Source organism: Eumetopias jubatus, unplaced genomic scaffold (assembly GCF_037043125.1).
Source record: "Eumetopias jubatus isolate StellerSeaLion01/CBP00866 unplaced genomic scaffold, mEumJub1_p1.0 scaffold_10, whole genome shotgun sequence".
In the NCBI taxonomy this organism is placed as follows: Eukaryota; Metazoa; Chordata; class Mammalia; order Carnivora; family Otariidae; genus Eumetopias; species Eumetopias jubatus.
Window position 1 is genome coordinate 45,843,587 of NW_028274816.1, and position 19,309 is coordinate 45,862,895.

The 19,309-nt window shown below is 43.2% G+C and overlaps 1 protein-coding gene across 1 annotated transcript in view; it reads right to left on the reverse strand.

Moving 5' to 3' along the window:
* CEP89 (centrosomal protein 89) overlaps positions 1-19,309 on the reverse strand; it is a 73,232-nt gene that overhangs the window by 39,452 nt on the left and 14,471 nt on the right. The window contains exons 5-9 of the mRNA XM_028123685.1: positions 15,599-15,701; positions 11,187-11,215; positions 9,914-9,956; positions 8,206-8,424; positions 6,057-6,202 (exon numbers count right to left, since the gene is read on the reverse strand). Coding sequence (XP_027979486.1) covers positions 6,057-6,202; positions 8,206-8,424; positions 9,914-9,956; positions 11,187-11,215; positions 15,599-15,701 — 540 coding nt within the window. The remainder of the gene's footprint in view (positions 1-6,056; positions 6,203-8,205; positions 8,425-9,913; positions 9,957-11,186; positions 11,216-15,598; positions 15,702-19,309) is intronic.

Genomic DNA, 19,309 nt, shown 5'->3' on the forward strand with positions numbered 1-19,309 from the left:
CTTGTTTGTTTTGTTTCTTAAATTCCACATATGAGTGAAATCATATGGTAATTGTCTTTCTCTGACTTATTTTGCTTAGCATTATTATACCTTCTAGCTCAATCCATGTTGTTGCAAATAAGTCTTAGATATGCATATATATATATACATATATATATAAATATAACCAATTTTTTCTGAAATGTTTGAGAGTAACTTGCAGACATAATGCCCTTCTTCCTCGAAATACTTCAGTGTTTATTTCCTAAAAACATTCATTTACTCCACCACAGTAACATCATAAAAACCAGGAAATCAACACTGAAGCAATACTATAATCTAATCTAGACTATGTGAAAATTTTGCCTATTTTCCCACTAATGTCCTTTTCTGGTCAAAGATCCAATCCAGTATTATATGTTGCATTTAGTTGTCAAGTCTTTTCAGTCTTTTTAAATCTGGAACATATCTAGTTATTGTTTATTGAATGCTGAACTCTTGCAATATTATATGTGGGAGGGTCTGGATTTTGTTGTCTTCCTTTAAAGAGTGTGGGCTTTTTTGTTTTTTTTCCTTCTTCTTTGTAGGCTCTTACATTGCTCATGGATCAACTTGATGCTTTTGAGGCTCACTTTTTACCTGCTGAGGGTGGGTCTGTAGTGACCTTTACTGAGAGGCTAGGTGAGCCAGCTACCAAGGCACGGTCCTTCTGGGCTCTTTCCTCAAGGTTGTGTGTTCCACAACTTCTCTACCTTGCTGTCAAGCCACAGGTCTCCCAGTGCTGATTGTTTGGCTCACGGCTCCCTGAATTTGTTTTCTGCCTGGCCCCAAGGAGTTTCATCCTCCTCTTTTGCTGAATACTAATCTGGTTTGGGTGCTCCACCCTGCCCTGTGAAGAGACTGTCTACAGACTGAAGGCAGAGGCAAACAACAGAAGGCTCCCCTATTTATCTTTCTCCTGCCCAAGGTCACTGTGCCGCCTGCCGTCTGTCAATAGTATTAATATGTGTTCTGTCTAGTTTTCGAGTCGTTTACAGTACGAGGGCCAACGTGGTAGCAGTTATATTCCATCAGGCCCAGAAGCAATGGCCCTGATGGAATAATTCTTCCTTCAAGAAAAACCTTGTAACACGTTCACCTTAAAACCTCATCTCATCAGTCATTCAGCAAACAGTGAGAACTCTCTAAGTCATTATGGACGTGACAACACAATGGTTTGCCATGATTTTATGATCTAACAACAGGTAGAAGTCTTCTCACACAAATGAACATAATATACTACACACAAAAACATAGTACAGGATAGAATGTTCTAGCTGCCTTAAGAGCTGTACAAACAAAAGTCTGCGATGATTTGAGGGAGAGAGATCATATCTGACTGGAGTGACCAGGGAAGGCTGTCACGGAGAATGTGGCATTTGCACAGGGGCAGAATGGTGTGAGAAAGCAGTGGCCTGTCACTGGGCCTGCCTGTCTGTATCCTTTTTAAAGAGAACTGGCTCACCCACAGCCCCGCAGAAGGCCCTGGCCTAGGAAGCTTGTTTTGGATCATGTGACCCCAAGAACTTTAATTTTTTTGCTGTGGTTGAAAAAAAACATTAAAGAAGTCAGTCACAAAAGACCACATGTTGTATGATCTTATTGATGTGAAATGTTCAGAACAGGCAAATCCATAGAGACAGAAAGGAGCTTCGTGGTTGCAGGAGCCAATGCAGGGGGTGGGGGAAAATGGGGAGTGACTGCTAACAGGTAGGAAACTTCTTGTTGTGATGAACTTGTTTTACAACTGACTGCAATGATGGTTGCATGGTTCTGTGAAGACAGTAAAAATCACTGAACTGTGCACTTTAAATGGGTGAACTGAATATGTGAGTTATATCTCAATGCTGTTATTTAAAAATTTAAACTTAAGTCCTACTTTAAAATCAGAAGCTCGTGAAGCTGCCCTGAATTCCCAGGAGCCACGTGGGAACAGATGTGCCCCTGGCTTCCCACCTTGATCCCAGCAGGGGCCAGTCAGCTGTGTATCCTGACATGTCAGATGCCCGCCCCCCCCCCCCCCCGCCCCCATTCCTCACATGCACTACTCTCTAAGGGCAAGGACCTGACCTTCTGACTCCTCTTGTTATTCCTCACAGTGGTTGGCTCGGTGAGTTTATTGAACTGAATTCTGCAATACCTCTTCTAAAGTAAAAACTAGTCTGCTTTCTTCTCTCTTTATATATGCCTACATTGTGAAAGCATTCCCACCACCAAGCTAAGTACACACCCATCACCTCACATATTTACCTTTAAAAAAAAAAAACAGAGAACATTTAAGTTCTACTCTCTTAGCAAATTTCAATTATACAATACAGCATGATCAACTATAATCATCACGTTTTACATTAATCCTCAGATCTTACTCATAACTGAAAGTGTGTACCCCAGCCTCTCCCTATTTCCTCCACCCCCCAGCCCATGGCAACCACCACTGTACTGTTTCTGTAAGTTTGACTTTTTTTTTTAAGATTCCACATATAAGTGATACTATTCAATATTTGTCTTTGTCTGGCTTATTGCCCTCCATGTTCATCTATGTTGTTGCAAACGACAGTACTACCTTTTCTTTTAGGCGGAGTAATAGTCCACTGTATGTATATACACCACATTACATATAGATCAATCACATTTTTATATATACATCACATTTTCTTTATCTATTCATCTGCTGGCAGACATGTGGGCTGTTTCCCTACCTTGGCTACTGTAAATAATGTTTCAACAAACATACAAGTACAAACATCCAAAGATAGTGATCTTGTTTCCTCTGGACATCTACCCAGAAGCAGAATTGCTCAATATATGGTAGTTCTGTTTCTAATTTCTTGAGGAACCTCCACACTGTCTTCCACAGGAGCTGCACCAGCTTGCATTCCCACCGACAGTGTGCGAGGGCTCCTTTTCTCCACACCCTCACCAACACTTGCTACCTCTTCTCTTTTTAGTAACAGACATGCTAACAGGTATGAGGTGACAGCTAATTATGATTTTAATTTGCATTTCCCTGCTGATTAATGATGTTGAGCACCTGTTGGTCATCTGTAGGTCTTCTTTGGAAAAATGGCTATTTAGGTCTGTTGCCCATTTTTAAATTGAGTTATTTATTTTTGTGCTATTGAGTTGTATGAGTTCCTTGTATTTTCTGGATATTAATCCATTACTGGACATGTGGTTTGCAAATGTTTTCTCCCCTTCCATAGGCTGCCTCTTCATTTTGATGTTGGTTAGTTACCTTTGCTGAGAAGTTTGATGAGCCCCACTGGTTTATTTTTGCTTTCAGTGCCATTGCTTTTGGGGTCAAATCCAAAAAATCACCATCAGGACTGATGTCAAGCAGCGCCTGGGTGGCTCTGTCAGTTAAGTGTCTGCCTTTGGTTCAGGTCATGGTCCCAGTGTCCTGGAACTGAGCCCCATGTTGGGCTCCCTGCTGAGCAGGGAGTCTGCTCCTCCTTCTGCCTCTGCCACCCACCAAACTGGTGCTCACGCTCTCTCTCTCAAAAAAAAAGACATGTCAAGGAGTTTTATGATTTCGGGTCTTATACTCAAGTCCTTAATTCATTTCCAGTTGATTTTGGGGTGCAGTTTAAGATAGGGGTCCAGTTTCATTCTTTCGCATGTGGACATCCAGTTTTTCCATCATTTATTGAAGAGACTGTCTTTTCCTCATACTATATTCTTGGCTCCTTTGTCAAAAATAAATTCAGCATATATGCATGGGTTTATTTCTAGACCCTAAATTCTGTTCCATTGGTCTGTTTGTTTTTATGCCAATATCATGCTGTTTTTGCTTACTATGGCTTTGTAATAGCTTAAAATCAGGAAGTGTGAGGTCTCCAGCTTTGTTCTTATTTCTCAAGATTGCTTTGGCTATTCAGGGTCTTTTGTGATTCCATACAAATTTTAGGATTGTTTTATCTACTTCTGTGAAAAATGCCATTGGGATTTTGAAAGGACTGCATTGAATATGTAGATTACATTGAGCAGTATGGACATTTTAATAATATTCTTTCTGATCTATGAGCACAGAAAATCTTTCCATTTATTTGTGTCTTCTTCAATTTCTTTCATCAGTGTTTTATGGTTTTTTATTTTATTTTTTTGGTGTACAGATCTTTTACCTCTTTGTGATTTATTCCAAAGTATTTTATTCTCTTTGATGCTATTATAAATGAGATTTTTTTTCTTAATTTCTTTTTCCTATAGTTTGTTGTTAGTGTCTAGAAACAAAACTGATTTTTGTATATTGATTTTGTATCCTGAAAATTTGCTGGATTAATTTATTAGTTCTCTTGTTTTCTTATCATTAACTTGCCTCTTCGTTTTAGCTTAGAGAAGTCCCTTTAAGGCCAGTTTAGTGGTGATGAACTCCTTCAGCTTATGCTTGTCTGGAAAACTTTCTGTCCTTCATTTTGGAAGGACAGCTTTGTCAGGTAGAGTATTCTTGGTTGGCAGTTTTTTTGTTTTTGTTTTTAGCACTTTGAATATACCAGCTACTCCCTTCCGGCCTGTAAAGTTTCTGCTGAAAAATCTGCTGACAGTCCTATGGGAGTTCCTTTGTGTGTAATAAGTTGTTTTCCTCTTGCTGCTTTTAAGATTGTTTCCTTGTCTTTAACTTTTGACAATTATTAAATTATATGTTATTAAATTATAATGTGTTTTGATGTGGGTGTCTCTGGGTTCTTCTTATTTGGAACTCTCTGAACTTCCTAGATCTGGATGTCTGTTTCTTTCCCCAGGTAAGAGAAATTTGTAGCCCTTACTTCTTAAGCTTTCTGCCCCTTTCTCAATCTACTCCTTTTGGGACCCCTGTAATCCACTTGATAGTGGCCCATCACTCTTTTTCAGTTTCTTTTTGCTTCTCTGAGCAGAATTCCACTGCCCTGTCTTCAATTCATGGATTCTTTCTTCCACTTGCTCTAGTTTGTGGTTGAACCCCTCTGTTGACTTTTTCAGTTCAGGCAGTATAGTCTTTAGCTCTATGATTTCTGTTTGGTACTTTTTAGTTTTTCTATCTCTTTGTTGAAATTCTCACTTGGTTCATGCTCTCCTGACCTCGGTGAGCATCTTTATGACTGTTATTTTGAACTCTCTATTGAGTAAATCACTTACCTGTACTTCATTAAAATCAGTTTCTGATCTTTTTGTTTGGAACACACTCCCTTTTTCCTGCCTTTTCCTTGACTTTCTGTGTTGGTGCATTAGGAAAAACAGCCCACCTCTTCCAGTTTTGACAGACTGGTCTCCTTAAGAGATGAATGAGCCTCATCAATCAGCCCGGCCTGAGCTCCTGGTTGCCTCTCAAACATCTGTGACTGTCTAAGCCACTGTCTTCATTCTTAGTGGCTCCCAGTGTGTACCAGAGTGTACCAGAACTCATTACTTTCCCAAAAGGGAAGAGTGTCTTCAGCTCCTAGATGCAGGCTGATTGGAAACCAGACCTCAGGCAGCAGCTGGGAAAGTATGCGGTCAAACCCCTTCCACGGAAAAACTTGGACATGGGTGTTTCTGCCTGCTCCCCTATGCTGAACCCAGTGTGGGGCCACAGAGGGGTGCTCCCACGCCAGTTGCAAAACTGCTTCTTTGTCTGCTAGTCCTGGGAATCATGAACTGAAGTCCCACTGGCTATGAGAGCTAGGTGATTTGGGGGGGCCTGTGAAAACGAGTCTGCTTTCTTTCCAAAGTAGGTACACCAAAAAACAACAGCTATACCCTTGAGGAACAGGACTAAGAATGGAGCCGCTGACATGGACTTTTACACCTTAACTTTATATACTTCTGTATTGTTCCCAGGTTTTGTTTGTTTTGGTTTTTTTTGTTTGTTTGTTTTACAAAGAGTCTTTATTGCTTTTGAGAAAGGGGGAAGGGAAGGAAGAGATGAAAGGAGGACACAGAAAGGTCCCCAGAAAGACTGTTTTGGATGTGCTTTTTTTTTTATGCCAAATAATAATAAATATGAACCCTTCAAGATTAGAAAGCAATTCAACAGTAAAGCCTAAAAAATCAGAAAACTGACATTTTAAAATTGAAAACATTACCTCTTCCTTGGACAAATGCCTGAATTTTGTCTGATATCTACTCAATTCTACATTTAAACGATGGACAGTCATTTTTAACCCGTCATTTTCATCCACGAGTTCTTGAGCTTGTTTTCTTAGATAAAGTAGCTCAGAGGCAGCAGTTACTGGAAAAAAAAAATTAGTATTAGAAGAACTTACACCAAATTGATCAAGATTTTATATAAATTGCCAATCATCTGATCTTTTTTCCCTTTTGGGCTCATAGAGCCAGTGAAGGACAGACGTATAGATATTAATGAATAAAAGTTACTAAGTTTTTTTTAACGCTGAATAGTCAACAGTGTTTTGGAAATTTGTGCATGTACAATTAAAATAAAATGAGGGGCGCCTGGGTGGCTCAGTTGTTAAGCGTCTGCCTTTGGCTCAGGTCATGATCCCAGGGTCTTGGGATCGAGCCCTGCATTGGGCTCCCTGCTCCGTGGGAAGCCTGCTTCTCCCTCTCTCACTTCCCCTGCTTGTGTTCCCTCCCCTGCTGTGTCTCTTTCTGTCAAATAAACAAATAAAATCTTAAAAAATAATAATAATAAAATAAAGTAAAATGAAAATTTTAGATTGGAAAGAAAGAGTCATTGTCTCAGATGATATACAGTGTGTGCCTTGAAAGCCATATAAGATAAATGGAAAATTTATTAGAACTAAGAACTTTCCCATAGAATAATAATGTCCTATTAGGAAACATAACAGAAAATAGATTCCAAAAAGTAATAGCACAAATAATATAAAGTTGCAGAAATAAATGTGCCTAAGACAAGAAATACAGAGTCTGAAGAAGACTACAACGCTTTTCTTAAGACCATAATATTATAAATAGATCAATGTATAGAGAAAACATTAGTGAATATTTACATAACCTTAGAGTTAAAAAGGACTTGAAAGGGCTAAGTCATAACAGAAAAATATCCTATATTTAGCTGAGTTATCAACAAACAGAGAAACCATTACATACATGAAAAAGGGCCAAAATCCCTAACATGTAAAGAGTCCCTATAAATCAATAAGAAAAAAAAATCAAGGTATATCAATTTATTTATTTATTTATTTTTAAAAAGGATTGCTTTTTTTTTTTTTTAAGATTTTATTCACAGGGCTAAGTGCCTTCGGCTCAGGTCATAATCCCAGGGGTCATGGGATTGAGCCCCACATTGGGCTCCCTGCTCGGCAGGGAGCTTGCTTCTCCCTCTCCTTCTACTGCTCCCCCTGCTTGTGCTCTCTTGCTCTGTCAAATAAATAAACTAAATCTTAAAAAATAAAGATTTAATTCATTTATTTGTCAGAGAGACAAGAGAAAGAGAAAGGGAGAGAGAAAGAGCACAAGCAGGGAGGGTGGCAGGCAGAGGGAGAAGCAGGCTCTGCGCTGAGCAAGGAACCTGATGCGGGACTTAATCCCAGGACCCTGGGATCATGACCTGAGCCAAAGGCAGATGCCTAAGCAACTGAGCCACCCAGGCATCTCAGTATCTCAATTAAAATGGGAAAATTTATGAAAGAGAAAGAAAATGACCTGCAAAGCTATGAAAAAAAAAAAATACTCAAGATCAATAGTAAAATAAATACAAATGAATTTAAAATGGGATTTCCTCCCTGACCTTTTTGCTTGTCAAATTAGTAAGGAAAATGAAATCCTTATCACTGCTAAGTATGTGGAGAAAGCAGCACTTTTTAAAAGATTTATTTATTTATTTTAGAGAGAGAGAGAGAGAGAGAGTGTGTGCGTGTGTGGGAGTGGGGATGGGGGATAGGGCAGAGGGAGAGAGAATCTCAAACAGGCTCCACGCAGAGTGCAGAGCCCAACGCGGGGCTTGATCTCAAGAAGAGGCACTTTTATATGCTGTTCATGGGAATAAAAAACTGATATGAAATGTATGTAAGATACTATGCTAAGCATAAAGAACCAAAAGTATTGGAATTTCTTTGGCATAATAATGATATAGCAGATAAAATCAAATTTCAACAAGGATATTAATGAAAGAACCTTAAATATTATAATGCAATATCAACAACAACATAAGCAAATATTACAACATAAAATACTAGCTTTCAAATAAATAAGAAAATTTGTGAATTCTTGTTTATTCCTTTAATAAAAGAACTGTGTAGTTATCCCCACCTTCCTGAGGGGAGGCTTTCTCAGCCTCTTTCAACTTTCGGTTTTCTTTTTCCGTTCTTTTCAGTTTTAATTGTAGTTCTTTCATTGCTTGTTTTATTAGGTTAAGTTCAAGAGTAAGGGTTTGATTTGCATTGCTTAGAAGCAAATTTTCTTCTTTTAATTCCTCGAACTTTTCTTTGGTTATTTCTATACATCTTTGCCGTGTTCTACCAGTTATATCTGGAAAGGTACAGAGAAAAAGGTTTTAAATTTTAATTTTTACAATTTTACATCAAATTTACAAAAGACTTTATTAAAAAAAACAAAGAAACAACCACCCGAGTCACTTCTTCATGTCAGGCCTTGTGCTAGGTCCTTCAGTCCCTGCAAGGAGAATGGCCAGTTCGGGAGAGAGCGGCTGATCTGCCGAGGCCACGGTAAGCCACAGGGAAAGAGGTGGGAGAGGCAGGAGCCCAGCGAGGCCCTTGCATATCATAATACGGAAAGCGGAGGTTCTGTCCTGCAGGCCACCAGAAGCCAGGAAAGGCTTTTAAGCAGAGGTGTGAAAAGGAAGTTTCTACTTTCAGATGAGCCCCTGTGGCTAGCAGTGAAGAAAGTGACCGGGAGCGAAGCCCAGCCCAGAGGCAAGGAAGCCAGTCTGAAGGCCCCCAGAGCAGGGGCAGAGAGGAAGGGACAGATAAAGGACTCAGGGGCTCAACCCGGACAGGGCTCAGCAGCTGACTGGGTGTGGGCAGTGAGGGAGGGGCAAATCAAGGAGGCCTACAGCCACCTGTGGTCTGGAAGACGCTCAGCCCGACAAGGAACACAAATGCAGCAGGGAAGGTGAGCTCAGTTTAGGACACGGGCCATGCTCTGAAGGCAGCCTCAGCTGGAGACACCGAGCAGCTGTGGGCATCAGGGAGAGGAGACGCCAGAGGTCACAAAGGATTTTAAGAAGGAGTTTTAGCAAGAGAGATTGGAAGAGAACAGAGAAGGATATTCCATGGAGAGATATGCTGACAGAGGTCAAAGGAGGTAAGGACCACAGTGGGCTCCCAAGCCAGGGCATGCCTCCAAATGAAGGTGGAGGCAGAAGCAGAGCTTCTGGGGGGCGGACCAGGGTAGGAGGACTGGCGGCTCCAGACAGTGGATTGGCCCACAACGCAGCGGGGCAGGCAAGGGCTAGCGGTAGGGCCGGTAGCTCCAGAGAGCCTCCCCGACCCCTGATACATCCTATCCAATCCCTAGGACATGAAAGGGTAGTTCTAAGAAATGAGTAAGTCCACAGCTCCACTGAAAACAAGAGGGGAACTCAGAGGCGTCCCAGAAAGAAAACGTTTCAGACTGGATTGACGATGGGAGCTATGGCCTAAAATGTGCCAGGAGAGGTCAGCTAGAAAAGTGCCGGAGTGCTTCCGGGCCTGGGCCTGGCCCTGGCATGTGATGGGGACACAAAGTGGCCCCCATTTGCAGACACTGGCCTCCCAGTGTCTGAGCACATCCCGTGGGGACATCCATCCACCATTCACTGTCTGAACGTTTAGACCCTCTCTTTTAGAGCAAACATGGAAGTTCAACAGGTGCCCCCTTTTCCCAATTTCAGTAACGGGACAGAAGCGACAGACTTTACAGGGGAAAAAAAAAGTGACCTTTATTTTAGACAAGATGATTCTGGGCATTCTCCAAAATTATAAGTTTTTCATCATAATTAAATTCAAAAGGCAAATACCTGGGGAGGGTGGAGGCTTTTCACATAATGGTGGTTTTTCATCCTAGGGAAGAAAAAACATGAGTAATGAATTAAGAGTCTTAGCATCTTCTAAAACGGGATTGGCATGAGCAGCTGGGTCATCGTATATCAAATATTTAAATACACTTTTTTCTCTTCACTTTGGCTCTTGTACTTCCTAGTCTGCTTTAGCTTTAGAAACTCTAATATCCATTGTTTCTTTTAACTGAAACTTAAACTTTAAGGGTCTTGCCCTTGTGGTGGCTTCTCTGAGGCACTAAAAGGAAGTCCTGTTCAGGCTTTCTTCCTGATTTTTTGCCTGTGAGTTCAGCCACTGTGTTTTCACACGTAGGTCTCACGAGGTACAGGCCGTTCACGTTTGGAAGCATGAGACAGGACTGCAGGTGCTGAGCAGAGATGCACAAAGCAAACTCTAACCGGGCTTTTCTTCCTTGGGATAGGCAAAAAGACCCCATATGCTGTAGAGAAGCACATCACTAAGTCAGGTTGAGAAAAGAATATGATCTTTCTTTTCAACCCAAAAGTTAGAGGAAAGGGAAGGCTTTGAACTTTTGTTCATTTTTCCATTATACATCGTTCATTTTCCATTACATATCAGTCTGATATTAAGTTTCTAATTTCTGCTGAAAAAGTAAATAAGGTTATAAATGAACTCTACTGAGAAATCTTTAATTTTTAAATTCCTATGACATCATAGGATTAAAACAAGTTAAAACTATTTCCATGTTTGCAAAAAAAGTGAAAAAACTATTTCCACATTTGCAAATTTGTTAGTCTATTCATTCTGCAAATTACACATGTGATTTCTAACCACTCAATGCATTACATTCATTTTTAAACTATGGAAAATCTGAGTTTCCTCATATTTCAGAAGTACTTTATTATTTTTTTTAGAGAGAGAGAGTGTGTGCACGCACATGCAGGCGCATGTGCACACACACGTGTTTGGGGGGGGTAGGAGCAGAGGGAGAGGGAGAGAATTTTAAGCAGACTCTGTGCTTAGTGCAGAGCCCAGTGCAGGGCTCAATCTCACAACCCTGAGATCATGACCTGAGCCAAAATCAAGAGTTGGATACTTAATCGACTGAGCCACTTAGGTGCCCCTCAAAAGTATTTTTTAAAAAAACATTTAATGGGAAAGGACTCTTAAGGCAAGGTGTCCCCCCTCCCTCAACAAATCACAAAAAAAATTTTAAATTATGGCAGAAATTCTATTTATTGAGAAAACTGTTTTTTAAAAAATGAATCTTACCTTTAAATTCAGAACAGAATGTTTATCATCTGATTAAAAAAAGAGAGAGAGGAAAACTTTTTTTAAAGCAGATAAAGACATCTGACAACTCAGAACAGCATGATCATAGGAACTTGCCTTCTACCAATGAGCTGAACAAGGCCCAGGGTGGGGACAGCCTTCGCAAGGTTACACAGCAAGCTGGTCCGGACAAGGCAGGGGGCCTGACTGAACTGCTCATCTCTCTTCTGTTAATTTGGGAGCACCTCCAGTGGCTCCCATGATTACAGAACCAGGGCCAAGTCCTTGGGAGTGACTCTGAGCCCTCTCTGCCTTTCCGACACGGCCCTATCCCCTATTGCCCAAATGTGCCCCAAATGTACCACCTGCTGTTCCCCACATGTGCCAAGGCTCCACTCCTCTCTGCCTAGAAGTAGCATCTGACCTGGTCAGACAAATAGTTGTTCCTTGAAGCAAACCACCTTGGCGATACAAAAGCAAACAAATCTCGCTCAGTTACTCTCCATTTACAAATACACATTCGGGATGAAGGCACTCCTTGAGGAGGGTAATCTTATGCCCTAGTGTGAAAAATTGGTTGTTAGTTTCTACAGTCAATTTACAGAGCAGAAATAACTGGATGAAAATAAATTAGAAACAAATGTGCAAAATCCAACAGAATTCAGAAACACAGACAAAAATCATAAAAGATTGTAAATCTACTTCCTGGTTCATTACAATTACCAACACTTGAATGATAATCACTGAAGAAATTATTTTTGACCAAAATGTCAGCTTGCCCCACTATCTGTAACTAAACGTCTGATCAAATGTCCTGGGACAGTCTAGACTGGCACACCCATTGAAATCTTGCCTTGTCTTTCCGAATACGGCCTAACAAAGCCTCCTCTACCTGCCACTTTTTCCAGCCAGCAATGTTGACCTCTCTCCTGGCCTTTGTGCTACTTCTGCCATGCGCCTCCGCCCCGGCCTACAGCTCCCCAGCTGCACGTCCTGCCCTGCAAATGGGATGGGAGGGGAGTGGCCCATGGTGGCTCCATCATCTCTGGCACACAGTAGGTGAGCATCTGATGAGCAAATGTTTAAACTGATACAAAAAGATTTTGCATTTTTATTTTATTTTTTTAAAGATCTTATTTATTTACTTGACAGACAGAGACATAGTGAGAGAGGGAACACAAGCAAGGGGAGAGGGAGAGGGAAAAGCAGGCTTCCCGCTGAGCAGGGACCCCAATGTGGGGCTCAATCCCAGGACCCTGGGACCATGACCTGAGCCGAAGGCAGATGCTTAACGACTGAGCCACCCAGGCACCCCAAGATTTTGCATGTTTATTTATTGGTTTTTTTTTTTATTGTTTATTTATTGCTGCAATAGTCTTTGCTTTGGTATCTTACAATTCTGCAACAGACCTACTGCCTTCATATTTAATGAACTCTTGGATGTCTCTCCCCTTAAATTCTTCACCAGACAAAACTGGGAAGGGCAAGGAATTCACAAAGAAGAATGGCAAAATGCTGCTGGCAACAGAGGGTGGGTGGTAGCCACATGGGATTTCCGCTGACCACTTTCTTTAGTTTTGTACGTTTGAAAGGTCTCAGGATAAAACGTTTTAAAAAGGGCAATTCAGGGGCGCCTGGGTGGCTCAGTCGTTAAGCGTCTGCCTTCAGCTCAGGTCATGGTCCCAGGGTCCTGGGATCAAGCCCCACATCGGGCTCCCTGCTCAGCGGGAAGCCTGCTTCTCCCTCTCCCCCTGCTTGTGTTCCCTCTCTCACTGTGTCTCTGTCTCTCAAATAAAGTATTTAAAAAAAAAAAGGCAATTCACCTAGTTTCCTAAAGAAAATCATCATTTCTATTCTATTGTATCTTAGTCACCAACTTTTCAGAAAAAAGAGCCAGAATCGGCATCACCCAAGTTCACTTTGATACTTAATGTATGTACAATACATTGGGCTCTGGGTAAAATATTTTATTTCCTGTTTTCTCATTGATCATTTCCCAAAAACATTTCCAAACTCCTCACCCTTCTCATTTCTACAGTCTGCCAGACAAGTGGCATAAACTATTCAAACAGCAAAAGTCTCCCATCCTGGGCATCCTACTGTGTACAAGATGCCATGTTAGGCACTACCCCCATCCTCATAGAAGAGCCACACCATGTGAGCACAGTCTTGCTGTCAAAAGTGCTAATAATACAGATAAATCAAAACTCCCCCATGATCCGAATCCTTTGAACCGTTCCCCTCCCAAGAGGTAACCATGGTTATCAACTGGGTATGTTTCCTTTCAGATATATTTGAACATATAAAACATAAAATAGTCAAACACACCACCCCTCCTTCCACCTCCTTTATATATAACAGACATCAGCGGGTAGGGAGGGAGAATAACATGGGTATAGACCCAGTGGCAGAAAGGAACATCATGCAGTTGAAGAGATAAGAGAGCCCCGGTGTGGCTGGAGAATGGCCAGCAGGGGCAGGCCCAGCAGGTCGGGTAGGCTATAGGAAACCAGCGAAGAGATCTAAGTAAAAAGGGTGTGGGGGCCCATGGGGGGCAGACAGGGATACTACTAGATACTACTTCGTGTTTTGACAAGATTCTCTGGCTGCTACCACAGGAAGAGACAGTGGGCAGTCCATATGTACCCATATATCTGCTGGGCATAACATACAACAAAGGGTCCTGGAAGCACGCAGGCAGGGCGTGACTGCTTAGAAGAGCAAACGGCCTAGACCGGCCTTGGGGACCCCAACATTTACTGGGCAGGGAGAGGAAGATGAGCCTGCAAAGGAGATGAAGAAGGGTTACCCAGAGAGGCACGAGGAGACAAGGAGCACGGGATGTCATGAAACCAGGAGGGAGATGGATTTTAAGACTGCGGGAGCAATCCTCTGTCTGGAGGCTCCTGAGAAGCCACAGAAGATGTGCCTGTCAGGATGAAGGTCAGCAGCTTGGGGGAGTCATGGAGACAGAGCGAGCCAAAGTGCAGTGTGTTCAGGGGACGCCGTCAAATGAGGGAAGGGAGAAGGTGTGTAGAGAGCTGTCTTTTGATAAACTGCGCTATGGAGGAGAAAGAGAAAGCACAGTGGGGTGGGAGAGGGCATGACTGGGATCAGAGGAAGGCAGGGGACAGTGTCCATGAATCTGGCAGCTCCGACCAGGGGACTGGTATCTCGACCAAATGACCTCAGCCTCTGGTCTCCTTGGCCAATTGCTAGGGCGCAGGAGGGCGCACGTGGCTCGCAGAGCTTCACAGCTTTGGCCTTTAGACAGGATTATCAGCCAGCAGGATAGGATAGGGCGGCTTTCCAGTGCGTTCTGTTAGCAGGACACGGCTAATTTCTCCACTAGCCCATGGGCCACTGCAACGCCATCCCCAGCATTGCATCTGGGCCTTGGGTGCCCTATGTATGCATTAAGTGTACGGGAGCGGCTCTTCCCTCTCTCTGCTACAGCTGTCTCCTCTAGACTTCTCTCTAGCCCTTCGCAGGCAACCCTGTGATAGGTGATGATTCTTTATATTAAACTTTCCCTGTTCAGATCACCATGTGCTTTCTGTCTCCTGATTGGATTCTGACACAATAACACACCAGGCCATGGGCAGCACAGACGTCAGAAAACGGATGGACATATGTAAACACAGGGAGATATTCAGGATGTGTGTAAGAGAAGAGGCGGGTAACAAAATGATGTGTTTGTTACACCTGCATACATCCTAAATTATTAAAATTATCTACGACAGTACAATTACGTGCATTTATGTATTTCTGCATTTCAGGGTTCTGGGGGTTTTTTTTTTACAGTGAGAAAGTATTACTTCTGTAATTTAAAAAGAAACTTTTTTTTACATGAATTTAATATTCATATAGATTTTCCTACAGGGATAAAACATGCCACCTGACCAGCTGGTGTTTTCTGGTCCAGGTATTACAGGGCCAGCATTCTGCTTTCCAACGGGTCCCCGTGAGCCTGAGCAGCTCTGAGCGTCCCGACAAAGCAGCTGTCAGTGCTCACTGTGTGTCGGGTGTCCTCACCTGTACATGGAAGCCACCTCTTAGGAAGCGGACAACTGTCTGGAGCCACGGGGAAGGAGCGTGTAGAGCGTACAGCCTGAGCCATAATCCTCCCCGCCATGTGCCCTCTCATGGCTGACAGAACGGACAAAACGGACTCTAAAGTGAGCACCTGATATGTTAAAGACAACCTAACAGCCAGGCTAGTAGCCAGGGACTAACTTATCTCCAGTGAAAACAGAACTCAGGAATATTTCCACTTACAATCACAGAACCATGGTGTGGGGCTACAATGGTTATATGCTCAAAAAATTCACCAATAGTTATTGCCACAAAATGCTTTTATATATATATATATATATATATATATATATATATATTTTTTTTTTTTTTTTTACCTTTTTCTTGTGTACGTTGTGTTGTAAGAGGCAAGCGTGGAAACCCATCCTGGTCAGAAATATTTTCGTCATCTTCACTGTCCACCCCATGTGACAGTGGAACCTTTTTGTTACAAAAGACAAAAGAACATGTGATAAATGTTATCTGTTATCAAATTTCCTCCGACCAAACTCAAATGTTTATTCGATACCTCCTCCACAGCAACCTGCCGCTGAGACACAAAAGGACCACACCCAGCAGGGCTGGATGCAACCTCAGGTCCCTCCGGAAAAGCCTGGTAGCAAAGGCAATGCTGTCCAAGCTATGCTTAGGCCAAGGAGAACTCTGCGTCCCACCCATGTCACCTGGACCACCTGCCTTCCTCACTCCTGCCAGGGACGAGCCCAGGAAAGGGAGCTGCATCTAGCCTACTCAGGACAGCACCCAGAACCATTCTAGCTGGGTACTGATGCCATGTTAGCCATCACTACGTGGGCCAAGAACTGCCGAGCTGCTCTGGGAGAAGCCTCATCCAGGTCACTGTGTGGGCTCGAGGCCTGTCAGGTCTGCTAAGTTTGCTGTCTGTGTGAGTTGTGTAAATGTTGTTTCCTGAGGGAACAGAACCCTCCCCGCCACTGTCCTGTGAGGGTGTCCTACGTAGGTACCCTGAATGGTGGCAGGGCTGCAGAGCTGGTCCTTACAGACCTCCCCGTGAGGAGCCTGAGACAGTCCCACTGGGGCAGAGGCTGTCTGAGGGGAAGAGCAGTGAACCAGGTCTTATACAAGAAGCCATGACTGGCACTCTCTGGGCTGCTGTCCCTTCTGCTATCCTGACTCTTAAGTGAAGTCTTGCTCATGTGATAAGCCGGGCCTTGCTGTGCTGTGGGCAAAGGGAGGGCCATTCCCAAGGCTGACAAGAGAAGTGGCAGCACTGACTGGCAAGATGTCCACCAGAAGGGGCGTTTCCAAGCCGAGAGCTAAGGCTGTTAGGCCCACCGGGCTCTGGGAACAGGGCTCCAGGGTAACCCCGCCCAGGAGGGCGCACAGGTCTCCCACTCTACTTAGCTTCTGAAGGAAGAAAAAATGACTTCTCCACTCTTATCTCCTGGTAACCAACTGCCTGGTTCACCCTGTCAGAGATCTATTAAGTGACTCCCATCAAGGAAATGGGAAAGTGTTAAGGGGCCTCAAATACCGCCCTCTCTGCTAGTCTCCGAGGGTGAAGGCTGACCCCCATATAGGGCCCTAGATTGTACCTGTGCCACACACTGGTGTCTAGGCGCCGTATGGGCCCACTGGAAATACATCCATATACACATGGCGCTTCCCAGCTCCCTGTTCAAAGAGCGCCAGACAAAACAAGCCAATACACAGCATCAGGAAAACGAGGAAGTCCCCAAATGGTAGTGCTGCACAGCAGGCTACTGTCAGCCTGGACAGTGAACCAAGCACCACGGCACACGACAACTGAAGACCCTCAAACGCTCCAAACAATACAGGCTGTCCTGACTAAAATCACAGCGTTTTCAGAGTAGGCAAAACTAAGGTGATTCTCCAAGAGCTGATCAGCTCTGGGAGTCGGGGCAGTGGTGAACTCTGGGGAAGCAGTGACCTCTTCTCCGTCACGAAGGGAACCTTCTGGGGTACTGGTAATGTCATTTTTCTTTTTAATCTGAATGGTAGCCAATTTATAAAATTTCACTGACCTGCACATTTATGGTCGATATACCTCTGTGTATAGTTAATACACCGATTAATAAGCCTAAAGAATCTGTGACCATATCTTAAAAACCTCTCTAATTTAAAAGTTTGAATTTAAAACATTTTTTAAACTGCCAGATACTTCTGAATATAAAAATTACCTTGGTGATTCAAACAAAACCTGAAGAAGAAATGGAAGGAAGAAGCAGGCCAAACCGGCCGCAGCGCTGACGTCAGAGGTGCTAGGAATGGCCTGTCCGCACGTGCCTGCAGCACCTGTGCCAGGCTCCTTCACACTCTTCCTGGGTGGTCTAGCACCCCAGATTTGAGAGAGGAACGTGTACATGCTATAATACTTAGGGTAATTTTAGGTGGGGAAGAAAGGTATAATTTGCAACCTAGTAGAGGGAAAGAAATCAAACTGAAAAAATCATCAATTCAAAGAAAGGCCAAAAAAAAAAAAAAAGAACTAAGGGGAGAGATAGAAAAACTAAAGATGACAATGTTAAACTCAAATATACCCACATACACCTTAAATATAAAAGGACCAAATGCTTCAGTAAAAAGACAAAGGAAAAGTTTGTCAAACCCGGTTTACAAAAAACTATATGCTGCAGTGATAAATGGAGGAGTAGTGTGGTATGTGAATTGTATCTCAGTGAACTTGTTTTAAAAAATGATATGCTCTTTACAAGACACAGATAAACATGAGGACAGAGAAAGGCTGAAATTAAAGGATGGAAAAAAAACAGGTCATACAACCATCAAACAGAAGAAACATGGAAAATGTCATACAAAATAGATGTTAAAGCCAAACACATTCTTAGATATAAAAAGGTTCACTTTATAGTGACAAAATATTCAATTTACCAGGAAGATACAGTTTTAAACCTGTACACACCTAACAATGTGGTTGGATGCAAAGGAACACATGTTCTGGGATTTCACGCATATAAAGTTCAAAAACATGCACTAGTGATCAGCGATGTCAGAAGCCTTCTATTACTTGGAGGAAAAAACCTGCCAACACAGCTAGGAAGCTGCAAGTATGGAATCTTTTTTTTTTTTTTTTTTTAAGATTTTATTTATTTGACAGAGACAGAGAGAGAGGGAACACAAGCAGGGGGAGTGGGAGAGGGAGAAGCAGGCTTCCCGCTGAGCGGGGAGCCTGATGTGGGGCTCGATCCCAGGACGCTGAGATCATGACCTGAGCCCAAGGCAGCCGCTTAACGACTGAGCCACCCAGGCGCCTTGCAAGTGCGGATTCTTATAGCTTCAAGAGTTTGGCAGCTGGGAGACCAACTACCTGGGTGTAGTCCACTATTCCTTGGCCTCCAGCAGAGATTAACCCGAATGACACAGGGCCCAGCCCATGGGGCGTGGCCACCTTCCCGGATGCCTCTCCTCACATCAATGATGCTAAGGTAAGAACCCCACCCCAGATACATTGTATGTTATCAGAGGTGGAGCAACAGGAGGGTCCAGCTAGCTCCATCTTGGGGTAAAGTCAAGAGTGTGGTAAGAATTTGCAGTGAACCAAGAACTAACTCCGGTTTTCTGGTGGTTTTGTTTTGTTTTTGTTTTTAAGTAGGCTCCGTGCCCAACGCGGGGCTCAAACTCACAACCGTGGATCAAGAGTTATATGCTCTACCAACTGAGCCAGTCAAGCGCTCACAAGAACTAACTCTGAAAGGGGCTGTTCTGACGTGCAAGGTAGAAGGACCTCCGGAGGTCCAACACCATGCTTGACTAAGGGTTTGGGGATCCGTGTTTCCTCACCTGCTGCATGAAGGAGACCCCACACTGGAAGATGGCAGAGCTCACTCTCTTGGTGGCTTCTGCACATTGGCTGGAGGGACCACTTGGTGCCCTCCTTGCTATCCTGGCCTTCTACTGCGACCAGTGGGGGTGAGGTTCCTGCAGAGGTGCTAGTACTGGTGGAGCAGAGTCAATAATCTCCATGCACAAAGACTGACGGGGGTATTTCTATCTGCACCTGGACATGGACATGCAAATGCAGAGACTGCAGG